The 26,659-nt window shown below is 42.1% G+C and overlaps 2 protein-coding genes across 8 annotated transcripts in view; one reads left to right on the top strand and one right to left on the bottom strand.

Annotated features, from left to right (window-relative positions):
* The window catches only part of LOC114665605 (reticulon-4-like), an 85,296-nt gene extending 84,163 nt beyond the window's left edge, over positions 1-1,133 (top strand). For all 6 annotated transcript variants that reach the window (XM_028820200.2, XM_051919669.1, XM_051919670.1 and 3 more), the window contains one exon: positions 215-1,133. In XM_028820200.2, coding sequence (XP_028676033.2) covers positions 215-257 — 43 coding nt within the window. In that variant the 3' untranslated portion in view covers positions 258-1,133. The remainder of the gene's footprint in view (positions 1-214) is intronic.
* A 1,565-nt stretch (positions 1,134-2,698) lies between these two features.
* Positions 2,699-26,659, bottom strand: part of LOC114665604 (echinoderm microtubule-associated protein-like 6) — a 352,025-nt gene continuing 328,064 nt past the window's right edge. For both annotated transcript variants that reach the window (XM_051919661.1, XM_028820199.2), the window contains 7 exons: positions 25,135-25,323; positions 23,279-23,451; positions 22,333-22,495; positions 11,543-11,646; positions 10,458-10,611; positions 6,785-6,885; positions 2,699-3,958 (listed from right to left, as the gene is read on the bottom strand). In XM_051919661.1, the coding sequence (XP_051775621.1) occupies positions 3,934-3,958; positions 6,785-6,885; positions 10,458-10,611; positions 11,543-11,646; positions 22,333-22,495; positions 23,279-23,451; positions 25,135-25,323 (909 nt within the window). In that variant the 3' untranslated portion in view covers positions 2,699-3,933. The remainder of the gene's footprint in view (positions 3,959-6,784; positions 6,886-10,457; positions 10,612-11,542; positions 11,647-22,332; positions 22,496-23,278; positions 23,452-25,134; positions 25,324-26,659) is intronic.

Below are 26,659 nucleotides of genomic sequence, written 5' to 3'. Positions count from 1 at the left end.
CTTGTGCAGTGACCACCATCACTGTGGGCTTTGCTGTGTCAGAGAAGGTTGCACATGAAAGGACCAAGGGTTTGATTTGACAGGTGTGTTGGCATTCAAAGGGGTCATGACAGAGAATGTGGTGTTGCGTCCCGCTCAACCTCTGTTGTTATCGTCGCCCACTTGTCCTGTGTCGTGTTGTAACATGCGTCTTTTTTATTTTTTTAAATTTCAGAATCCAAGCTAAAATTCCTGGACTGAAGCGCAAAACTGAGTAGGACGTCTCGAGCAGAAGCCTCCGTGGGCACAGCCTGTCATGCTACTGAGGGAGAGCAGCGCATGAATTGATAACGTTGACTTAGCCGTGCAGTTTCACCGATCTTTACAGTATAATGTTGTGAAGAAACTTTTTATTCCTCTAATGCTGTTCTTGGACCTTACAGCGTACAGGTGTTCCATGCCACTGGTGTGTCTCCAGTTAGCTCCGATTACTACTTCTAAAACACTGGTCTGTATTAAAGAAATAAAATATTCGAGAAAATTCTTTGTTTTGTCATGTCAGTCTTACATTTAAACTCTGTATTCAGAAGGCGCACTGCAACTATAATAGTGGTTTTTCTTTTTGTTTTTTTCCACCCTATTGTACTGTTTTCTACAGGCCAGGTTTCTGGTAATTTTTAAATATGGTGGTACCACTGTGGCAAGCAACACAGGCAGTGATTTTTGGTATGAAAACTTAGTGGTATTGTGATTTTACTGTTTTATTGATTTATTAATAAATGTAGTGTTTCACGAAAGCCAAGCTTTATTCTGCAGCTCCACAGGGCTTGATATTTCAGTCATCTGAGAGCCATCAGGTCTTACAGCACACAAAAAGCTTCCAAGTATTTAGGACCTTAGTACTCTTTGCAAGAACATTACGCAGACGTCACCTCATCGAGTTTGCCTAGTTTAAAAAGAGCCGCAACGTTTCCACCATGAACACGTTAACCTGCTGTCATCTGTGGACCCATGTCTAATGCTGCAAATGTGTTACCTGGAAAATTTCAAGCATTGTCTGTTATGCAAGTAATTGTCATGACTTCTGCTGAGATTAAAGTCTGTGGAATGCATTGTGAGATGTAAACAAAAGTCAATAAAGCTTATTAGTCCAAGTTCTCTGTTCAGCGTCTCTTATCTTCAAATCATCTCCACGGCCGGGTCATCCAAATTTTGTGGGCCTATTTAATACATGGAGTCATTACTTAAATCCAGTTGATATTAATGAAGTTCAGTGTGTGTGTCTGTGTGTGTGTGTGGTGGGGGGATCGGGGGGTAGGCGGTCTGTGCTTACCAATCACAGACTTCTATATCCAATATAAATTGGTGGTGGGGCAGTCACAGCAAACTACCCAGCATAACCATTCGGTAACAGACGTCCAACTTAATCGGTGCCAGAGCGACCTTCAACAAAAACACTCCGTTTTGAATTGGAGTGAAATGAGGATTAGAAGAAAGGCATCATCAGGGTCAAAAGCTGGTAAGGATTTTGGACTTTTCTTACAGAGGGTTACATTCATTTGGAAGGAAGACCTGGAATGATCGCCTGGGTGGACACGAGGAATTATCTCTCTAATGTACTGTACGTAAATGGCAGTTTTTCAGCAGCTTGTGCTGTTGCTTGTTAGTGCTCTTTGATTGATAATATTCTTCCTACATCAGGTTGAAGGGGTCGTGATCTCTGACCATATTTATAAAGGGGACTGCAGAGTGACCATCCAACCTCACTCCTGTTAATGATCTGTGAAGTAGAGCAGAGGGGTATGTGGGCGCTGAGGATGAAGAGGCTTGGAGGTGCTGTGGGGAGGTACCCATTAACTGGCCGTGGAAGTGTTTATAGTGATAGCTAAACATTTTTGTATCGACCCAACACTCTTTTGCATACTAAAATAGGGAAAACAAGGGCTGAGACTGACTCAACTCTCCATAGAGCTGTGGCTCCATTAGGCTGTATTAGCTTTAGATCGGAGGCTGCTGCTGAACTCTACATACCGGTTGACCCTTTGTACGGCGCCAGCTCCATCAAGCAGCCTGCTTTTGGATATCACAAAAAAGGGAAAAGTTACATTGCTGCGTGGTCAGTAACCGTGACATGACCTGCAATTCATCAGGTGTGTAAACGGACAGGGAGCAGCAAAGGTCTGCCAAAAAGTCTGCTTAACTTGACACAGCCTGTGATTGCAAGTTGTGTAATCCGACATCTGCTGATTGGCAACTGCACTCCATCTGATCAGAAGTCCTGTGATGCGACATCCGCTTTGACAAGTCGTCACATGTGGGAGAGTGGACTCCACTGGGCTTGTTGTACCAAAGGCTTTGTGCGTTTTCAAGTCCGGTTTGGTTTTAGTCAAAATGTGTTTGCACAGCAAACTCGTACTTGTCGCCTCCTGAAGGCCTTCATGCCAATGCTCAGATGAACACACAAATGCGAGGAGGCCGTTCAGCCCATTTGTTGCTCATGCTGCCCCAGTCTCTCGTGCAGACCGTTAACTTGAGAGCTCACTAGTTTCTGCTTCAGCTGCCCGTCTTATTGGTTTGAGATTCCTGGCTACTGCGGACCGAGTGAATAACAAAAGAAGCAGAAAAAGGGTGTGAGGAGCTCATGTGGAGAAGACGGCATGTTTGGGGTGTTTTATATAAAAATAAAACAAAACCCAACTCCTTCAAGCAGGCTGCGCATTTCTTGTTTTCTCATTTATTGTTCACATACGGGTCACACATTCATTTGATACATCAAGTCTTCTTGTATAAAAGAAACATCCATAAAGCTAACGATTGTCACTCATACAATAAAACCAATAAGGTATCTTCATTTATCACAACCTATTCATTTCTTACGCAGCGTTTGTGTTGAAAAATAAATCCATGCATTAAGCAGATCTTTTCTAATTTACAATATAATACAAATGATTTGTAATAAAGGTTCTAATTCAACATTTATGTACAAAAATGATATAAAATGTATAAAGTAACTTCATAATCTGATGCACACCTTGACACTATTGCTGTCACAGAAGGAATACGAGTCAGTACTTAGAACAGGTAGAAGACGCACTGCTTGACGAATATAAAACGGCACAGACGAGACGTACAGCAAGGTAAGAAAGGGACCACCAGGGTGGGTTACAGACTGCATAGTCAGCTTTGGTTGTGGCACCCCAAAGAAATCACCCATCCGATTTGAGTGCAGCATAAGGCATCCCCCTTTCAGGACCCTCCAAACCCACCCACCGGTGCTTCACAGGCCGTTTCTGGTGGTGGTCGTCGTCCTTTTTATTTGAATGCAGGAGTCGTCTGTTTGAATGACTTGATTCAACAAGGCTGAAGCCATCAATGGAATGTGTCTGTGTGTTATAAATGAAAGCCCCCCCAGCAAAAACGAGCACTAGTGACAGCCCACGGGTGACAGGCCATAGCACCAGAAGTGTAGAAAATAAAAGTATGAAGAAACGCAGGCAAGTAATACAAAATCTTAAAGGCACTTATGTATGAATTCTCACAAGAAGGAAACAAAAGGCGTCTCTTCAGTTAGTCAAATGGTAACCAAACACACAGGTGTGAACGCCTTGCCTGCATGTTTCGCCCTCAGAACGTAGATAGAAATATGTAAACGTTAAAACATTAAAACCTTGTATACTGTGACACAGACCTGCCGCTCACCGTCCAGTTAGCATACTGGACAGTCGTCTGCTGTGGTGGCGCGGGTGCTTCCTTGGCTTCTCCTCTCCTCTCCTGGGTTTTCAGCCTCCGGTCGTCACGTGAGCACCACAACTCCGTGAAAGCCGAACTTGGCAGCGTTTGAGGTCGAGGACTGAAGGAGCCGGACGTGAGAGGAGGAGGAGGAGGAGGAGGAGGACCCATCGAGCTTCAGTCCTCGTCTGATGACCTTGAGCAGCAAGTGAAGTGACTGGCTTTTTAGAGGCATTTCCACACAAAGACACTGGGGGGCAGAAAGGAGCACAAGTTGGTTAACCAGTTTGTTTTACTGCAAAATGAAATACTGAACTCTGATTGGATTGCTGGCAGCACCTCAGAAATGAGTATCTAAAACGGACAGACAATCGTGCAAAGCCCAAAGCCCACGTTTATTTGAACGACTATCAGAAGGTGGGCTACTCCCGACTTGGACTCAAGCCTGTGCCATTTTGTCTCTGCTGACGCGTTCACTCTTGGCACCCCCTGTACCCTGAGCATTGGTGGGACACAAACTCAAGGACTTCAACATTACAAGCAGCAACTTCTACTGTTGTACTAAACAGAGCTGCCCATTCAGCCCGATGGTCGCGCTCACTGCTGGACCCTCTCGTGGCAGCCCGAGTTCACATCCTAGCGGGGCCGGCTGGGCAGGGTGGACGCCCTGCCTACATGAACCCCTTGGCAGACAGTTATTCATGAACTACAGATCCTTGCGCCTCCTCAAATTGACGTCCCCCTTCTTGTGCCCTCATCTCCTCCATAACTTTAGTGACTTGGAGGGGGTGAAGTGACGCATGAGCTTTAAAAAGGGAGTGCCCCCTCCCCTTTTCTTACCCAATTGGCCTGAACCAAAAAGTAAACCAGTTATAAAGTTTAGGGGGAATTACTTTTTCACAAAAGGCCAAGTAGGTTTGGATAGTTTTTTTTCCTTAATAAAGAAAATCATCACTTAAAAACTGCAGTTTGTGTTTACTTAGGTTATCTTTGTGTAATATTTAAATTTGTTGGATGATCTGAAACATTTAAGTGTGACAAACATCTGGAAGGGGGCAAACACTTTTTCACAGCACTGTAAAACCATTCATACTGCCATTTTCTGAGCCCACTGTTCCCAGTTCAGGATCTGATGAGGCACATGTCCACCGCACATCTCATGGCTGGCTCTGCCCCACTCGTTGCTGTAGGTGGCGCACTTCTGATCTGCTGCCACTTATGTGTCTGACACCACCACATCAACATCCGCCCTGAACTTGCTGGCACTCAGGCCGACCGCCATAACCCCCCCCCCACTGATTGGTTAGGCATCGGTGCGCATCCACTTCTCATTGGTGGTTTCTCGTTTTCAGAGTGCCACCTCTGCACCTAAGGGGGATGAGAAGCTCCTCTCAGTCAGTGGGTGCTAAGTTACAGCGCAAAGTGGAGGTCCACTGGAAGCTGGAGGACTTCTTAAAACCAGAAGAGTGAATGGTTGCTGGAAGCTGGGGGACCTGGTGTGAGGAAGAGGAGTGGGCAGGAGGAGGAGTATAGGAACCTAATCAAGGACTTTGTTAAATGGTGCAACTCAAACCACCTACAACTGAACACCAGCAAAACCAAGGAGTTGGTGGTGGATTTTAGGAGGCCCAGGCCCCTCATGGACCCTGTGATCATCAGAGGTGACTGTGTGCAGAGGGTGCAGACCTATAAATATCTGGGAGTGCAGCTGGATGATAAATTAGACTGGACTGCCAATACTGATGCGCTGTGTAAGAAAGGACAGAGCCGGTTATACTTCCTTAGAAGGCTGGCATCCTTCAACATCTGCAATAAGATGCTGCAGATGTTCTATCAGACGGTTGTGGCGAGCGCCCTCTTCTACGCGGTGGTGTGCTGGGGAGGCAGCATAAAGAAGAAGGACGCCTCACGCCTGGACAAACTGGTGAGGAAGGCAGGCTCTATTGTAGGCATGGAGCTGGACAGTTTGACATGTGTGGCAGAGCGACGGGCGCTAAGCAGGCTCCTGTCAATCATGGAGAATCCACTGCATCCACTGAACAGTATCATTTCCAGATAGAGGAGCAGCTTCAGCGACAGACTGCTGTCACCGTCCTGCTCCACTGACAGGCTGAGGAGATTGTGCCTCCCCCAAACTATGCGACTCTTCAATTCCACCCGGGGGGGGTAAACGCTAACATTATACAAAGTTATTGTCTGTTTTTACCTGCATTATTATCAATCTTTAATTTAATATTGTTTTTTGTATCAGTATGCTGCTGCTGGAGAATGTGAATTTCCCCTTAGATAGATAGATACTTTATTAATCCCATCTATCTATTGAAAGCTACCAAAACCCCACATCGCTCAAGACTTACTGTCGAGCGCCGTTCATCTCTCATAAAAGTTGCAGCTGCACAAGATTTCAAGCCTGAGGTTGACGAACGGGTTACTAACCAGAGATGCCAAGTGTCGGGACGACAGAAACAGATCTCAGACTGTAAGACTCCTATATAAGGACTTGGCTAAGAGGCTAAGACTCTAATTGTTCGCTGTTGTACTGATATTGTATGGAAATAAATTGCTTTTCTTTAAACTTTAAGTGTTAATTTTTTCAAGTTTTCAGTATTGGAAAGAAAGCTACAGTAACTTTGTATAATAGTATTTGTTACAGTGTGGCCCACTCACGCACATATGGCAGTCGAAGCGGCCCACCACTGGTAGTGAGTTTGACATGCTTGGTATAAATATTTGATATTTGATAACACTTGTTCATCTTGAGGTGAGTCTGGGGGGGAAAGTAAGAAAAGCAGCAGTGAACCCAAAATGTAGGGAAATGGAAGACACCTTCACGTGGTGCCCGGCGAGGGGGCTCATAGGTCATTTAGGACTTCTGAACTGCAGCGGGGCTTCGTCTGTTCTGTGGATGCCAGGGACCTGAGCCACACCTCCGGCCATTTTTGTGAAACTGTGCTGCTCCAAATGAAGGAGTGAATCCAACGTCCCAGACGTCCGCAGCTTTTCATTTCTTATCAGCATTGCCAAACTCAAGCCCTCCGACCCGACCACCCCCCAAACATGACAAGGGACACCGTACCTGCAGTCGTCTCCTCCTGCGCTGATCGCAAACTTGTCGTCATAAGAGAAGCGAATATTTGTCACATGGGCTGAGTGACCAAAGTAACGCTTGTGTTTGGCCTGTGCAAAAAAGAAAAAAAGAAAAAAAGCACAACAATACAAACGTTCAGAAAGACTTCACACCTCCTACTGCCATGGCACACTCAAGAACATGAACAGTCAACACACCGCAACGGACTGGGCATGGTCACAATCACAATTGTTTTAGAGGAAATGGCAGGCCGTTCCTGAGGACACAATGACACCTACCCAGCCATGATCAAACCAGCGCAATTCAGTGCGGGGTTATTGGGACCACAGCCCATCCCAGCAGCAACTGGGCACGACCCCAATATGCAGCCTGTCTTACACGGTGTCACAGACGTGCGACTAGGAGGGGGCTGAATGGAGGTAAATACCCGCCAAGCCAGGGGGTGCCAGGGTCCACTAAACCTACCTCTGTTATCTCTGCAGGCCAAATACGGGGAAACCGGCCTGATTTAACAGCACTTCCGGTGCCCAGAATGACGTCACTTCCTGTTCTGGGGGCACAGAATGACATCACTTCCGGTTCCGGACTAAATAAATCATAATTTACGCTTCTCGGCTTATGAAACCGCCATCTTTGCGTATCATTTCAGTTCACTCTTGGAACTCAACGAGAACACATCTCTCTTGTCGCCTTTACCCTTTTGCAGCCAGGGCCAATATACGGGTGGCTGCCCCAAACCTTTATCGTGTGTTGATTTCGGGTGTCTTTTACAACGGTCAGCTCTTATTGGCCAAGTGGGAAGCACTAATCATATTAACAAGTACAACATTCAGCACGACAGGCGACCCTCTAACAGGGCGAGTTGCATTCCTTATTGTGGGGGCACATAGACGGCGCCTGCTGCAGTTTAGAAAGACAAAGCCCAGATGTTCACTTCACTCAGGGGTCTTCACCTTTAGCACAACTGGAGAAACTGCTGCTTATTAACTTGGACCCTCAGGGGTCGCGGACAGTCTCTCTGTGCCAGGATGTGAAAGAGAGTGGGGTAGGACCCTGAGTGACTTCTCACTGGTAACAAGCATACAAGTTACTGGCATAACAAAACACCCATGATGACGTGCAGAAGTGCAACTCTTGCCCATTTTGTACCCAGGATTACATTCTCACACTCACTTAATCTCATTCAGGGTCCTAAGGGACTGGAACCAACGCTGGACAGGCACCAGTGCACTGTGGGGGGTCAACTTTTTCACAGACACTCAAAGACGGCCAATTTAGAGATGGCAGTTAACCTAACACTAGTATCTTTACAATGACGTGGGGGGGAAAACCAGAGTTCCTGAAGGAACACACACAGAGATGTAGGGAGAATGTGCCAACTCCACTCTGAAGCCATGAAACACCAAAATCCTAAAAAATATCACCGAAATGACACTAAACTCAAACCCACTCGGAAGAGTTCACCCTTCCCCTGAACCCGTGGAGACCAATGTGGAGAGCAGTCACCCACACACCAGATCAGCTCAGAGTCAGCCACCATCTTCACCCACAAGTGTTTGGGATGGCGATGAGAAGCCAGGTCCCTGAAACTGTGAGCTGGCAGTGCCGGGCGGTGAGGTTCATGGCTGGTGACTCCTTCAGAGTGACATTTACAAATATATGAACCCCAAAGAGTAGCTTATTGACTATTCAATTGGCACATTGACTGCTGGTTATGTTTTATATCTCATCAGCATAGACAGGTAAGGCGCAGATTTGGCTAAGAAGGAACGTTACAATTATAGAGAGCGGAGAGAGCGCATTGGCTCTGCACCCTCCATGTGTTCTATTCACACTCATTCACTACAAATGAAAGTATGGAGTGGTGTACAGAAAACAAGGATTTCAATTTTGACCTTAATTGAAATATTTAGTTGTTTTTAAAAGCTTTTAATTCTGATTCTTTAATCAATTTTAATACAGACTGTTCAACAAAAAGATAACAAGAAAAACAAAAGAATATTTTATTTAAGGTCAAAATTTAGTTTTTAAATATCCATCCATCCATCATCCAGCCCGCTATATCCTAACTACAGGGTCACGGGGGTCTGCTGGAGCCAATCCCAGCCAACACAGGGTGTAAGAAACAAACCCCAGGCAGGGCACACACACACTAGAGACAATTTAGGACCGCCAATGCACCTAACCTGCATGTCTTTGGACTGTGGGAGGAAACCCACGCAGACACGGGGAGAACATGCAGGGAGGACCCAGGAAGCGAACCCGAGTCTCCTAACTGCGAGGCAGCAGCGCTACCCACTGCACCACCATGCTGCCCATTTTTAAATATTGGATTGTTTTTTTCTTTGTCTGCTCGCATTTTTTTTATAAAATTGAAAACCATTTACGGTCTTACCTTTATTTGTAAATGAAGTTCATGCGCCTGTCCTTCTCCACGAACATCTCCATCACTTTCTTGTACAAGTCCCTTTAGTTTTAAAAATCTTAAACTTCCACTTTGGCAGTCAGTCGGACCAAAAAATAAAAATAAACGGAGCGCCGCAGTGCACTTGACTTTCTGATATCGCTAACTTACTGGCGCCTCTGAGTAGAAGAACAGCAACAGCAACAAGCACCTGTTGGGCTCACAGGCGCCCCCTTCAGGGCTACACAGTACTGTCTGCCTCACCTTGTGCCTTTTCACTGCGGTTTAATGTTCAATCAGCAAGACTAAATATGTCGCACACATTCATTAAAGATATTAGCCAGACTGTGGAAAGTCAGAGTGTATAATAAACGTGTCTGCAGACATTATATTGGCGACACACAGAGAGACAGCACCAGGCATGCGCCAACTGCATGCATCAGCCCAGTGTGTGAGGGAGACCACAGTCCGAGGTGAGGTGAGGCTCATCACTGCTGCACCTCACGTTTCTCCCCTGTATTTGAACAGGTAATGTGCCGATTCAGCGATTTTGACTATAAAAATGATCAAAATCATTAGAATCATATAGAGAACAAATATATAGCACAGACCGGTGGACATATGTATTTTATGTTATCATTATTAGTTTTTTTTTTCTTTTTTACTTTTCTACCTCCCCTGACCGCACGTCCCCATTTCACAGGAACAGTAAATCCTTGCTGTCTGTAGATTCTGCTCCAGTGGATCTGCTTATCCACATCTACGACGCCGCAGTCTACGGAGAGGCCTACCGCACTGCAGCGACACAAGTTTCACCAAAGGAGGCCGTAGTCTTGTTCTTGCGTCTTCTGTTGTGTTAACAGGTCTCCACATTCTGATATTTCATGTGTCCTCAGTGCTTTACATTGATTTTCAGATGAATGTGTTAAATTCCAACAATAGCAGCAAAGCTTTGTGTAATTCACAGTGTTTCGCCGAACACGTTGATGAGCGTAGTTGATTTTTGGTAGATGACAGTACAGGTTCATGGTAACGGGCAGCTAAGGTGTGTATTGAATAGAGTCTGCAAGAACCCAATCTCATTCTTACACAGCTTCCATTCCTGCTAGGTTTTTCATCAGACAAAACCCTACGGATAACAAGAATTATCTGTATATTCCTAAAAGTGGCGTCACACTGACATCCTATCAACATGCAAACTTACACGTGACAAAATTGAGATTATGTCTCAGATTAAAATATGTCTATACGACTTACAAATTTTTCAGTGCAGGGGAATTCAAAAAGCTTGACCAATCCAAAGTCATCACCAGTCACCACGTTTAGGCCAGCGTGTGACACACAGGCACAGTTGACGTCAGCTTTGTCTGCATTTCGTGGCCAGACTCCTACAACTTCATCACCTAAGATGCTGCAGAGCAAGAGAACAAAAGGAAAGAAGAAAACATTTTTCACTTTCAAAGCAGAGTTGTAGACACCAGGAAGTCTGCTCTTGCTCTCCCTTTGCTATACACTTTGGATCTGTAAACACACACAGCTTTAGTGAAAATTCCAAATGGGAACGGCTGCTCTGGAGGCGTCACCTTCTCCTCCTCCCATGACAAGTATGACTTTGAAAGATGGAATTACAGTAAATATTTATTGAAATATCTAAGATAGAAAAATCATAATCTCTTATTAGGCACCTACTTTCAGTCAGTCATTGTCCAACCTGCTGTATCCTAACTAGAGAGTCACGGGGGGTCTGCTGGAGCCAATCCCGGCCAGCACAGGGCGCAAGGCAGGAACAAGCCCCGGGCAGGGCACACACACATACACACTAGGGACAATTTAGGATCGTCAATGCACCTAACCTGCATGTCTTTGGACTGTGGGAGGAAACCCACACAGACACGGGAATAACTGATTTTGTTATTTTTTGTTACAAAATAAAAGAATTTCAAATCAAAATAAGTGTGGGGAAGAATAACAGTTTATCAGCATTCTGCGCCAGGCAGTTGAAAGCCAGACACCACTGAAGGGGCTTTGTGTTTGTTCGCACTGCTCTCCTATACAAATCCCTACTCTGACACTGTAATGCTTTTCAAACAGCATTTTCTACATCAGGGTAAATTTAAAAGTATGTTGCATTGAATGTGTGTTGTTGTACTTGCTGTAGTCGCTGGGTCTGTGGGAGACATGCAAGGAACAATTTCAAACATTAACGTGTTTTATTTACTCTGCAGCACTAGCTGTTCCACCATTGCACCGATCCAAGCAGCAACATACAGTATAAAAGACACACAGTAAGATATGGAGTACGGAGTACATGGCACACAACGATTTTAGACAGGCAGACGTACCTTGTCCACGTGGCCCAAGTTATCTTGTCAATCAAGCTCTGCTCAGTCACCAGCTTTCCTGTAGGCACCTCATGAATCTGCCGCTTATAAGCACCAGTAGACACCTTGAGTTGGCAAAATAAAGATTGGACAGTTTTCACCGGGTTACCTAAACCTGTTTTTTTATGACAATTGTTTATTGACATCTGTCCTAATATAAAACCTGTAGTCGGGTGCAGAAATGTGCCTTGGAAAACTGTAAAACAAGACCACATGCGGACATCAGCAATAAAAAGCAATTCTATTGTTACTGGTAAGGCCTTTTAAAACTGGGCTCAGAGACAAAGAAAATGCAAAATATCTAAGACCCCCCAATAAGAGCTTGTCTGGGCAGTGACTGCATATTCACCACCATATGACATTAGACCAGGGGTCTCCAACTCCAGTCCTGGAGAGCTACTGTGTCTGCAGGTTTTCATTCTAACCCTTTTCTTAATCAGTGACCTGATTTTGTTGCTAATTAACTCTTTGCCTTAATTTTAATTGATGTACATCTTAAGACTCCGGTTCCTTAATTATTTCTTTTTTCCTTAATTAGCAACCAATCAATATTAAGACACAAAATGAACCAACACATAAATAACAACCTGCGTCCATCACACAATAACTGAAAATAAAGAAATGTGAAGGCCTCAGTAATGTCTATCTGCTCAGGTCCACAAAACATGTTAACAGCACTCTTAAAAAAAGAAAATCAACAGTTTTGGAAATGGCAGAATGAGCGCCATGGAATTAAATAAACAGGTTTAATTAACAACGAGAATTGGCTTCAGATTAACAAACTGAATGAAGTGGAGTTGGATGGCATGGTGGCACAGCGGTAGAGCTGCTGCCGCGTAGTTAGGAGACCTGGGTTCGCTTCCTGGGTCCTCCCTGCGTGGAGTTTGCATGTTCTCCCCGTGTCTGCGTGGGTTTCATCCCACAGTCCAAAGACGTGCAGGTTAGGTGCACTGGCGATCCTAAATTGTCCCTATCATGTGCTAGGTGTGTTGGTGTGTGTTGGCTGGGATTGGCTCCAGCAGACCCCCGTGACCCTGTAGTTAGGATAATGGATGGATGGATGAAGTTGGTTGGAGTTTGAGGCCCTAACTTAGTTGGTTATCTGTTGGCTCATGTCACATCAAATTTATGTTTAAGTGCCGTTTAAGGATACAAGAATCAATTCAGCGATCAGAGTCTCAAGAAAAGTCAATTAAAATAAAGGGAAATAGTTAATTAGCAGCAAAAACTGGTCAATAATTAAGAAAAGAGTTAGAACGAAAACCTGCAGCCACAGTAGCTCTCCTGGACTGGAGTAGAAGACCCCTGCATTACAATAACAAAAACACTGACAGAGTAGTAAAGTAATATGAATGTCTTGTATTTGTAGAACGAGTGAATATTTTGGGCATCCGCCCTTAGAATGAAAAGCTGAAGAAATTTGCTTTGGTACGCAGCTCTGTCATTTGTTTCCAAGTAGTTGTGTAGAAGATCCCTCTAAGCTCCTTGTGGGACATGTGTAACACTTCTTTTAACTTCTGCTGCTTTTTGTTACTGTCCAGGGGGGTCCCACAAAGCTTCAGTTAGAGCTGTGAGGTGGGCAATCTGAGAACGGTTTCACCTGTAGATTTCCACTTCAGGTGGGTCAGAAGTGTATCTGCAGTGTGTTTGAGGTTGTTGTTGTCGTCATTTTCACAAAGGAACATTGTGATAAATCAAAATCTGCTTACATTTCTCATCAGTCGTGACCCGGTGCCCTACATCATTGGTTGAAAACCCTGCCCGCCCAACATTACAGGCAATACACAGATAGGGAATGTTTGCAGGATTCAAACCCAGGACTCTGGATCTGTGAACACCAGCCACCGCATTTATAGAAAGCTACAGGAAAGCATCAGCTTACTTTCTTCCAAGACACGAGATATACTGGAGTACTCAGGAGACCAAAATGTAAAATTTGGACCATCCCTCTGTAAGACTTTCCTGCTGTTGGTTGTTGCTTCATGTATTATAATCTTTCCTCTAATGCTTATTGTCTTTACGTAAGAATAGCTTGGTTTTGGCATGTCCATTTTCAGAATTTTTTACATTTACTTTAATGCAGGATGACTCTAGGACGTTGTTAGCATGCACACCACGTTGATACAATTTTTTTTTTACACCTGCCAAAGCCTATTAGCTTTGGCATTTCCAGATCTCCTTGAGGCACACGCCAGTAGTTTTGGTTGTTAAAATGCACCACTAGCACGTGTGATTAGATAGATAGATAGATAGATAGAGAGAGAGAGAGAGAGAGAGAGAGAGAGAGAGAGAGAGAGAGAGAGAGAGAGAGAGAGACAGAGAGAGAGAGAGATAGATAGATAGATAGATAGATAGATAGATAGATAGATAGATAGATAGATAGATAGATACTTTATTAATCCCAAGGGGAAATTCACAAAGAGTTGAACAAATTCACGGAATGGCTGGGAAGCCTCAAGCAGATGCGTGGAAGCCACCCTGTGTTATATTCTCACAACCTCACAAGGTATCATTCCTTTTGGGAATACAAGCCATTTTTTCTGTATAAATGTTTATTTGCATCTGTTTAAACGTTAAGAGGGGTTTTCTTGAGCAAACAAAATACTAGCTGCTCAGATAACTTCATTTTTTTTGGGTGGCATAAAACGTTTCGTATGCTACTGTAATAAGCACAGGCCATTACAAGACATTACATACCTATTCACCGGCATAAGAAAATAACAAGTAATCCATATTACTAACCGAAGGTTATGGACGCAGGGCGCATCGAAGCGCACACGCACTGCAACGAGCCCGCCCATAGCTAACGACACAGCCAGAGAAAGGTTAGTAATATGGACGAGAGGGTTGTACACCGGATGTCACGCGCACTGCCGCACTGCAACGAGCCCGCCACCTGTAAACTAGACTTGCTCTAATCCACTGTGCCAGTAATGTAGATCACATAACGGTCATTCAGTTTGTCGCCCGCCCCAGAGTCCAGAGTCAAACGCAGCGGCATCCCAAAACGCGGTGGCGCCCGCCCCAGAGTCAAACGCAGCGACTTCCCAATACGCGGTGGCTTCCCAGAGTCAGTAGGTGGCGCCCAAATATCACATCGTAATGCCCGCCCCAGAGTCAAACGCAGCGGCTTCCCAGAGTCACTACGTGGCGCCCAAACAACACAACCTGTGAGCTACACTTGCTCTACTCCACTGTGCCAGTAATATAGATCACATAACGGTCACAGACTCTAACCCAGCGGCTTCCCACCCAGACGCACCCACCCTCCATGATATGTCATCCATCCAGATATCGGACGGGACAGAAACCAATTGCCGTTCTTGGATTTCCGATTCACTAACGAATCGCGGGCTTACTTGTTTGATGAGAACAGGAATAATCTGCCCAACAGCACATTAATTCATGATTGCCTGGTTTAACATGCATGACCAATATTTAACATTTATTAAAAATTGACACCCCACCAGCTTCCATCTAAACCTCCATGCTTGTTCTTGAACAATGTGTTTTAAAATAACAGATGCCATCCATTCTTGTAACTTCTTTTATAATTTTCGCAAATCTGGCTACTCTCAATAAAGTTTCAACTTGTACTGAGGATCACAAGAGATGAGGATGCTAGAATCAAAGCACAAGGTAATAAAATCAATAAAAGCGAACACGCACATTTTCCATTGATTACAACAGCTGGCACACTTCTAGTCCTTCCACCGCTAATGGCTACCACTGAGGTATTCTTCTCCTCATGGCTAAATGGTGTTATTCAAAAGTAACCTGCTATGAACTTCAACCAAACCAACCACATCTCCTTCAGTGCACATCCATGTATACCGCATATACTCGACTTGATTTTATCGTTTATAATGTCGGTCGTATAAGTCGAATGCAGAAAACTCACACTATTGGTGCAAGAGATTATGATACGCTAACGGCCACCTGAGAGAGGAACCATGGAGCACACGGCCTTTGTTTTCTATGTATTGTGCCTACGTGACCACACAGCAATACCCAAACTATTCCGAAGTGACGTTTGCACTGTTTTGTGTATCTCACGCCATCATACACCTTTATCGTAAGAACATCCCTTATCTACGATGGAGCGTTCGATCAGAAGAAAATATAAAACTGGTTTTAAATTAAACGTCGTTAGAAGTGGCATTAGAAATTGGTAACTGCGCTGCTACAACAAAATTCGATGCGTCTGAGAAACTGGTGCGAGATTGGAGGAAGCAAAGATGTAAAAAAATAAATAAATAAATAAAATAAAAAATAAGAGTCGTATTTTTGAACGGGCGTATAAATCTGATTTTATGATGGATTTTTCAGGTTTCAAGCCCCGACTTATACGCGAGTATATACGGTATATCACATACCATGTGTCTGAGAAACTGATGTGAGATTAGAGGAGGCAAGAAAATGTAAAGAAAAAAATTAAGTGTCGCATTTTTGAACGGGCGTATAAGTCGGGGTCTGATTTTATGATCGTTTTTTTTGGGTTTCAAGACCCCACTTATACACGAGTATATACGGTACACCATCCTGTTTGGTAGGCTGTAACTCCAGTAGCCACAGCAGTTGAAACTGGCGAAAATAAAGTCCCATTACTCTCAGTCCTCTTTACAAGAGAAAACTACACAGACATTCCAGATGCAAATGTGTAAATTTAGTTAGCAATACTTAAATATTTACTGTATATAAGGTGTACAATAATATTTATTTTTACTGTTATGTGTGAACACTATATTATTTTAACATACAAAACCGTCTCAAACCCCTCTAATCCAATACACTCAGTTCTCAGGGCCCCCTGTGGTTCCAGGTTTTTGTTCCAATACGTTTCCCAATTAGTCAGCCATTGCTACCTTTAACTGATCTCATTGTTTAAGTAGCTGACCCATTTTTTCTTTTTATTTTATGTTTAGAATACAGTGCGGTGGTGTTAGGTTTACAGATATATTTATTTTCTTCTGTATCTTGAAATGCTTGCTCTGTTTTATTTTTTTTTAATTCACTTTTTCGGTGGAGTTTCTTGATTGTATCTGAATACGGACAATCAACGTTGAGCAGAGCAGACAGCAGCGCAAGTGACTCTGAAAGGCTTCAGTGTTAGCCGCTTGTGGGCTTATTAGTAAATAATTGTCTGAATAACCAGAATATTAAAAAAGGTAAAACAAATATTTACAAGGAAAAAGTGGGACCTCTTACACATCTAACACATGTAAATACTATATTTTGACTGCGTGAAGCAGGTATAACCAGTTTGTCATTTCTGGATGATTGTAAAAAACATAGAAACTGGGAAATAACAGTTTGCATAATAAATCTGAGCATCCAAACAGGAGAAGAAGTGAGTTGGGACAGAAACCTGCAGCCTCCAGGGGCTCTGAGGACTGAGAAGCACTGGCACAAGGCACTAGGCAGAAACCCAACCAAGATATGGCACCAGTCCATCAACGAGTCCAGTAACATGTGCACCCAGCCAACTTACTATCACCATCTGACATGTCAAGCACATCATCTGCATATCTGAGGAAGACATAAACAAACACTGGGAAGAAGTTCAAAGTCCAAAGAGACAAGAAATGTGTGCAGGATTTAAAGCCATGACACTTGACTAAAGAGACAGCAATGCCCATCACTGCACTTTACAAAAAAACCCTTGAACTTGCCTCTATACAATCATTCAGATGCCCGTTTAATCCAGCTATGCCATCACGGGAGACCAGGGAGTATCTGGGCAGCAATCTGCTGTTGACGTGACTGGGGTGTCAGGCCTATAAAAGTGTACAGGCAAACCCACTCATTCAAAGACAGCTCTCTGAAGCTGCAAGGTACTAGTGGCAACCATTGTGCAGCCTTTGCCACTTAGCTACCAAAAATATTTATTCTACCTAAAAATGTTATGAATCCTGACAATTTAGCCTCACCTTTTTAATTTTACTATTTGTTATTTTTACCTTAAAATTATTCGTACAAATTGAAGAGCTGCATCCTTGTCTGGGATGCCACTTCTGACATTTCCTTATTGAGAAAAAGTCCCTGGGACGAGAACATGTCACCTTGTGTGCTCGTAACTGTAACCCTTTCTAAACACGAGTCCCTGCTTGTACTTGAATGGTGTTTGAGTGTTTAGGGGTCATACCTTCAGGAATCCGAGTTCAAGGCAAGGCTCACTTCAGCTCTAGGAGGTGACTGCACTGCCTCCTTGTATCCACACGGGTGTGTGACACCTTCAGTGACCAGAGGAAGAGCGGCTGCAGCATCTCATGGAGGGTTGGCACGTAAAAATCTAAGAAGCTAATTCAGAATATGGGTGGGTGGAACAATGGAAATTCATTTAAAGAAATTTCGGGGCCTTCTGACCATTTTTCTGAAGGGCTAAGAAGAAATCATTACTAAATTGTATTAAATCAACTAAATGTTAACAAAATTTCAATGTAGATATATTTTTCTGTATTGTGATGTAGTTTTTTTAGGAGCAACGTGATTTACTTTCAAGAGAGTTGTTGGAGGGAAAACCCAATCCAGTTTTTCTTCAGGCACTCCCCAAATAGAATGCAATTTAATTCATGGATTGGACTTTACCTTTTTAGATACTTAAGTGTTTATTTGGCTCACACCTTTATGAAGGCGACTTACGTTTTCATTGTTTATATACAGTACATTATTTTACAATCGGAGCAGAAATTAGTTAAATGACTTGCTAAGGGTCACATAGTGAGGTGGGGGTCAGGAAGTGGTCCAGCAAACTTGGAGATGACGGTCCAAAGCACTTGTACCTCTACTAGACCACACTTCTGATACTTTCATAACTGCAATGTCTAGCAGCAAGTATCCATATTACTAACCAAAGGTTGTAAACCGGATGGACACAGGGCGCATCGAAATGCACGCGCACTGCAACGAGCCCGCCCATAGCTAACGACACAGCCACAGAAAACACAGAAACGAGAAGGTTGAAAACCGGATGTCACGCGCACTGCCGCACTGCAACGAGCCCGCCACCTGTAAACTAGACTTGCTCTAATCCACTGTGCCAGTAATGTAGATCACATAACGGTCATTCAGTTTGGCGCCCGCCCCAGAGTCAAACGCAGCGGCTTCCCAAAACGCAGCGTCTTCCCAGAGTCAGTAGGTGGCGCCCAAACAACACAACCTGTGAGCCACACTTGCTCTAATCCACTGTGCCAGTAATATAGATCATACAACGGTCACAGACTCTAACCCAGCGGCTTCCCACACTCAGTGGCTGGCACACGAACACCACAACCTGTATACTGAACTTGCTGTACTCCACTCTACCAGCAGTCGGTGTCAGCAAAGGCAACGGAATCACGTCTCCACAAAATGAGACCGCTTTACTACAGATATGCGTATGTAATTAAATGACATTTCCCCAGACGCACCCACCCTCCATGATATGTCATCCACCCAGATATCGGACGGAACAGAAACTGATTGCCATTCTTGGATTTCCGATTCGCTAGCGAATCGCGGGCTTACTTGTAAAAAGCAGAAAGAAATCTGAAATAACTCTTGACGGATTTACAGTATTTGTGTACTTTGTGCCACACTGGCTACCTTGATAGTAAGCGACTTACAAAATGATTTTGTAGCAAAGTCATGAGTATTGCTTGTTAAAAAGCTTTGATTCTTTATTAAAGACGACACTTGTGCAAGAATATAAATGAAAGAAGAAGCTCTATGATACGACTGCTGCCAAACTCCAGAAGAAGAACCAGAGGATGGACTTTTCTTTCTCCCCAAAGCTATCATTTCAATGTGAAAAGCAAAATCTTCAGATCCTCAAAAGTAGTCACTAGCCTTGCATCAACATTAAGTACAAGCACTTTAGGTAAAGTCATGAATGTTTTCTGGCAGGTTTACCAAGTTAAAATACAAAGAGGCAGTAATTCCACCGATTCTTTTTGTAAAATTCTTTAAGCCTTCTTGAGCTGGATGTAGTCCATCTGTGAAGAGCAACATTTAATTCCTGCCGATGTTGAATTGTCACCTGGGATTTAACTAGGCCACTCCAGAGGACTGTTCTTTTCTTTTTTTTAAGCCACTCCATCATATTTTTGGTGTACTGAGGGTAGATCTACAGTGAAGTATCAGATCTCTTGCAGACTACAGAAGGTTTTCCTCTAGACATTCTCTGTACTTTGCTGTATCCAGTTTGCTACAGGAGCCTCGCACAGAGAAGGATGATGTTTCAGTGGAAAATGCATGCTTCCTTGTGCCAAAAACAATATTCAGCGGGGAGACAATAAAGATCATTTGTATTCTTATAAGACCATACAATCTTATACAATTTTCATTCGACCACATTCATTTTGCCATTCTCCCAGCCAGGACAGTTTTGTAAAACAACCAAATATTGTTCTATGCACAGATGTGAATGACGGATTTCCATAAATCTGCCATATTTTTCTTGGATGCCTCTTAAAGCATGTGTCATATTTCTATTGTTTATTAAAAATTCTTCTAGCATTTCTCTGATTGGTAGTTTTTCTTTTTAATAAATACTAGCAGGCTCTGCCCCCTGCTCGCTTTGCTTGCCAACCCCTGGGATGGTGCTACGCACTAGCCACTTTGTGGCTCTGCCACTCACGTACGGGGAAGTGGATTGTTGCATATGCATAATGGAACTAACTATTTTACATTACAGCAATTAAAAAATAGTAAAACATAGTAAATTCAAAGAAAATTATGTTTCCTTTTGCGTTAGAGGTATTTGTTGCGTTATACATTTCCGTTCTGTTTTAACTTTGGGATTAATATGAAAATAATTTTGAAACTAACACTTTTACTGTAAAAATTCAGTAAAAACAATATTTGGAATTAACGTTTTGTCAAAATCGCATTGAATTTTGATTCTGTGTTTGGACTTACTTCATGACAACGCCACGTATAACTGCCCGTGAGTGAATATTATTTCTTTCCCTCTGATAACCTGTGATTTGTTAATTGTCACAGCAAAAGCTGTTCTAACGGGAAACTGTAAATGTTTTAATACGAATGGCATATCAAGATCTAGTTTGGTGTCTGATGTTATCTGCGGAAGATGTACTACATTACCTTTGTTCTTACCAGTTAAAATTTTACATGACAGAATTGTTCGACCAATTTTTAATGCAGCTAATCTTGTCCAACTGCATAGCCCATCGCTCAGACATAAATTATACAATAACAGTGTGTTATAATACGTTTGTTATAATATTAAGTTTAATGTCACTGTCTCTGTGCAAATTGTTTTATGGATTCATTCACACATGCAGACCAGGTATGGCACACAGGGGCTAGGCTGCATTTAGAAACCACTAGTCTAGCAGTTTGGAGAATGAGACAACTGCAAGTAGGCATTGTGCTATTCCTGTATTTTTGGAGGTGGGGATGAGTCCTTCCCTGTCCTTGTTTGGAGGCCAGAGAGAGAGCCTGCATGTGGAGCAACCAGTATATAAGGCTTGGACTGCTGCCAAGACACTTTGAAGCCTGTGGACGGACGAATGGGTGATTGCGTCATTCGTCCCGAAAAACCTTTAAGCGCAGTGACGGAAAATGGCAGACTGTATACATCACGTTCCCACCTTGATATTGTCATGCTATGGCTTCCTCTGTCTGTAATGCCACGTAAAGTCGTCAGTAAAGAAAGCTGTTATATCTTTTTCTCTTATGCGATTATTCACTGTCGTATCACTATGGGAGGGATATCGCCTTTTAATATCATCTATCTATATTTTTCGGTTACTTAAAACGCCGCAATTTCAAAAGAACACATTTCCGGAGAGCTAGTGCCTCCTAAGGAAACATTGCGATACATCTTTCTTTCAACAGTAATTCAGCTGATGGAAGACCCAACGGTGTTAACGGTTGTAGATATTCTATGGGATATTGTAATTTGATGTTTTCATCTTCCGCATCATCACCACCAGCTGTTTCAGCATAGTCTATTGATACGCATTTGTCATGTAACTGATCAACAATTTTCACGTTAATTCGTTTGACTTCATCATTTCTCTGTGCTAGGATTGCCCGTGTACTCATTTCTTTTGTTGATAACTCTACGGGATGAAATTCTTCATTAAGATTTGGACATAATAAGTCTTCTTTTATTGGGAACTTAAGAGCTGAGAGCACAGGAGTTGTGTCTGACAAAAGCATTCACACGAGCGAGTGGTGAGAGGACCCTGGGTGTGGGCCGTTAAAAAAAATCTCTTGGCAATAGTCTCGTCTCAAGATTTTCTTTTAAAATAGAGAGATATCCCAGAAAGATATGTAAGCTCTTCAGAAAGTTATGTCATTTTTGTAGCTCATCTTAACAGACCTAAGAAAAAGACTGGTATCTAAACTTGAACTATTGTGAATCCCCTTCATTATTCAGATCTAGACTCTTTTCATAAAGCAATACATCACCCTCCTCATTGTCAGGTTGATCACAAACCTTCTAAAAAGCATTTCTTTTGAAAAATATCTTTTTGTTTGCACTCAACAAGTCCCAAATGGCCCCACAACCCGGGCGGGTTAGGAAAATTGGTGCATAGATGAAAGTTCCAAATGGTCCTAATTGCTAACATTCCTTCAGCAGGAGTTAATTTCTAGTCCAAGTTAATGTTGTTTTAACATTAATAAACAAAACAATATTAACAAATTTTTAGAGCAGTAATTTGAAAAACATTACTACTTATTAGGCTGAAAAGTATTGCAATAATTATACAGAATTGCAAGAGTTTTTCAGAAAGTTGTACCTCAATGAATTTGCTATCAGCAGAGAAATCCATCTGAATTACGAAGCTGGGAATATCTTTACAATATCCAATTCGATTAAGAGATGGCCCCAATGAAAGGTCATAGAAGTCAACGGTGTTTTCTACCGAGCCCACAGCCAAGAACTTGTTATCGGGGCTGAATCTGAACAGAAAAAGGAAAAGAGTGAATGTTACTACAGTACTCCTCATGAAAGGAATGTGCATGGCAATACTTATTAGAAAATGCTGCATGTGCTCCGACATAATTATTTTTGAGATCTGGAGTGCAAGAAGCCTCGCCAGAACACGATTCTAGTTTGGCTGGCAGTGTGAACAGCTGTCTACTGAGGCCTGTAAACTACGTCATCATCATCAAACACAAAGTTACCTATTTTCTGATTACTGTGAGAGATGCGTTCCCAATACTGTGATAATAAAACAGAATCTCTGAAGACCTAAATAAAAAATTTGGGCGCGTTTAGTTTCAAAAACCAAACATGCAGTAAATGTAATTTCTCAGCGAGTCTTTTAGGCTTACCTGACCTTGTAGTTCAAGGCTACATTGTAAATAGTAGACAATTATAGGCCACATGTAAGAACTGTTTACTTTCACACTTTGTTTTGGACTAATGTTAAAAATGACCTCTGGTCAGTTCTGCATTATTAATATTATCAGTTGTGTTCTGTACTACAATAAAATAAACATATGCTATTGTGTGTGTACCTCACAGGAATATGTTCAGAATTACATTTTTGAATAAGTGCTCTGTTAAAAATAAAGAATGGCTTTACCCCAAATAATAAACTGCTACTTCTTACTACAGAACAATTCCATACTCACAGTATAGTAGTAGTCACCTTAATACTCAAAACTGTGCTATGATGATGAGGGTCATTTAAACACAAGTAAATATGGAATACAGATGTTCTGTTAAGTCAATTGTACCTGATATCCTGGACAGCTGCACTTCGGTCTCGCTTCTTGCCCCAAACTTTCAGTGAATTTACCAAAAGGATGATAAACTCTCCGTTCTTCATGCCAATTGCAATCATCTCTCCATCTGGACTGTAGTACACACATTTAGCAGCATTGCCAAGGCTCACTTTGTTTAGTAATTTCTAATTAAATAAATGACAAAATAAATGTTGTGTTCTGTCATATGCAGGACATATTAATTTTAATACAAATAACTAAAGCAATACTAAAATCGATAAAAAAAACATGCATAATTATTGTATAAAGAATATTCATTCTTTCATTTCTGAACTGCTTATTCCACACCAGGGGTTCTGTGTGCCAAAGCTTATCCCAACAGCAAAGGGGCCAACACAGAAGCTAACCCTAAATCGGACACCAGTCCATCTCAAGACTCATACTGGTCTAATTTACAGTCGCCAGTTAACCTGACCAGTACTTCTGTGGTTTTTCATCCATTTCCCAGAGTACCTTGAGAATAATCTACACCAGGGGTCTCCAGCTCCAGTCCTGGACAGCTACTGTGTTCTGCAGGTTTTCATTCCAACCCTTTTCTTAATTAGTGACCTGATTTTGTTGCTAATTAACTCTTTGCCATAATTTTAATTGATGCACAACTTAAGAATCAGGCCCCTTAATTATTTCTTTTTTTCCTTAATTAGCAACCAAACAATATTAAGACACAAAATGAACCAACACATAAACAACAACCGGCGTCCATCACACAATAACTGAAAATAAAGAAAGGTGAAGGCCTCAGTGATGTTGATCTGCTCAGGTCCACAAAACATTTTGACAGCACTCTTAAAAAGAAAATCAACAGTTTTGGAAATGTCTGCCGTGGAATTAAATAACAGGTTTAATTAGCAACGAGAATTAGCTTCAGATTGAGAAACTGAAGTGAAGTTGGTTGGAGTTTGAGGCCCCAACTTAGTTGGTCTTCTGTTGGCTCACTTCAAATAAAATTTATGTTTAAGTGCTGTTTAAGGAAAAAAAAGAGTCAATTCAGCGGTCAGAGTCTCAAGAAAAGTCAATTAAAATAAAGGGAAATAGTTAATTAGCAGCAAAAACTGGTCACTAATTAAGAAAAGAGTTAGAATGAAAACTTTCAGCTATAGTAGCTCTCCAGGACTGGAGTTGGAGACCCCTGATCTACACTGACAAGGGCAAAAATGCAAACTCCACACTAACAGAGACAAGGCAGGATTCAAACCCACAGCAGCACTGTGTCACATAACGCTTTTTACACGCAATTGGAAGTACGATATAATACACTATAACAGACTAAAGTTATTACCTGAAAAATGATTTTACAGTGTGTACCAGAGTTTTAAATATTCTTTACATACGAGGCAAGAGATAGACATACATGAAATATTTATACAGGACTAGTGCATGTAACTTAAGAAACAGTACTAGGTCTGTTTTAATTTAACACCAAATACAATAGTTTTGAAACCCACAAAGTCAATTTAATCCAAAATTTTATGAATGCCAATACAGACTTCAATATTTTCTAATATTTGAAGGCCCAAAACAAAATAAAACCTTTTAACTTTCATCTATAAAAGACTAGAGTCTCCCACACCAGAGCTCAGACAAGGCTTTATCATATGAAGCTTTTTATTCTCTAGCAAACTGTAAGCATGGCTGATGAATACCAAGTCATATCAACTCCATCATAAAGACTGACTTTTGAAAATATAAGTGTTAATAATAGCAGTAGTAGTGCTGTATAATGATAAACTGTACTTGAGATGAAGAATATTAAGAAAAAAGGCTCCAATGCACCAATAAAATGCATATTTGCACTATTTGTCTCTTACCTTATCAGAAAGATCCCAGATTCGTATTGTTCCATCGTCACTTGCTGTGATAAATGTATCTTTGCTGGGATGGGTGGCCAGTCCCCAGATTTCTCCTTCCATGTGCCCGTTAATCAGAATGTTGGAGGCTGCATTCTTTTCTCCAACTTCTATTATCTCTCCATCTTTAGTCCCCACTAGTATCTTCCCCTATAAAATAAGATTTCCCTAATTAATAACAACTTACAGAAAGAAGCAGCACTGAGGAAAATGATAAGTAAATAAATTCTAGCATGTAGGAGAGCAGCAACACAAAGGATCCTTATAGACCTATAGCTTGGCTTCTTACTTGAGATGATCCTCCAAGATGAAATGTCACAGTTTCATGAAGGAGGTGTTGGCACAGCTGATGATGCAGTGTTCATTCTTACTTCGCATAATAGCACACTATTTTCCACTTTGGCTGGCAGGTAATAAAATCGGTAAGATCCATTTTACCAAGGAGATCTCAAGTCAAATTTGAGTCAGTGCTGGTGTGAGTACAAGTGTGCCCTGTGATGGACTAGCAGTCCATTGCTTCTAGGACTACTTTCCCATCAGTCTGTGCTAGGGAAGCTGGTTCAAACAATGGATGGTTGGATTTGCACGAGATAATCGTCTTTAGGTCAGAAAAGCATGTTAGTTTTCTTCACATTGCAAAAATGTTAAGCAGTTGTAACAATTTCCATCACTCATTAGAACAATGTAGACGAGATCAAGCCATTCAACCCAACAAAGCTCGCCAGTCCTATCCACTTATTTCTTCCAAAAAAACATCTTCAAGTTTTGAAAGTCCCTAAAGTCTTACTGTCTACCACACTACTTGGTCGCTTATTCCAAGGGTCTATCGTTCTTTGTGTAAAGAAAAACTTCTTAATGTTTGTGAGAAATTTACCCTTAACAAGTTTCCAACTGTGTTCTTGATGAACTCATTTTAAAATAACAGTCTCGATCCACTGGACTAATTCCCTTCATAATTTTAAACACTTCCTTCACGTTTCATCTTAATCTCCTTTTTCTTAAACTGTAAAGGCTCAGCTCTTTTAATCTTTCTTTATAATTCATCCCCTGTAGCCCTGGTGTCAGCCTAGTTGCTCTTCTCTGGACCTTTTCTAGTGCTGCTATGTCCTTTTATGTAGCCTTAAGACCAAAACTGCACCCAGGACTCCAGATGAGGCCTCACCAGTGTGTTATAAAGCCTGAGCAGAACCTCCTGTGACTTGTACTCCACACATCAAGGTGCTATATAACCTGACATTCTGTTTGCCTTCTTAATGGCTTCTGAAGTCGATAGCTTAAGAGTCCACCATGACTCAACAAAATAATTTTAACTTCTGTGTTATTTTTTCATTGTTATTGGTAGAAAAACCTATAATAACGCAACACCGTTTTGACATGACAATTATTATAACTAGCTGACTCCATCGTGTTGTCTCACGATACTATACACTTAAAGTACAGTAGACTTTGATGTTAGCTGAAGGGGCTCCAAGTATAATGGCGTAAG

This window comes from Erpetoichthys calabaricus, chromosome 15, assembly GCF_900747795.2.
Source record: "Erpetoichthys calabaricus chromosome 15, fErpCal1.3, whole genome shotgun sequence".
Classification (NCBI taxonomy): domain Eukaryota; kingdom Metazoa; phylum Chordata; class Cladistia; order Polypteriformes; family Polypteridae; genus Erpetoichthys; species Erpetoichthys calabaricus.
The sequence above is the reverse complement of the archived record's forward strand: the minus strand, read 5'-3'. Positions and strand labels throughout refer to the sequence as shown.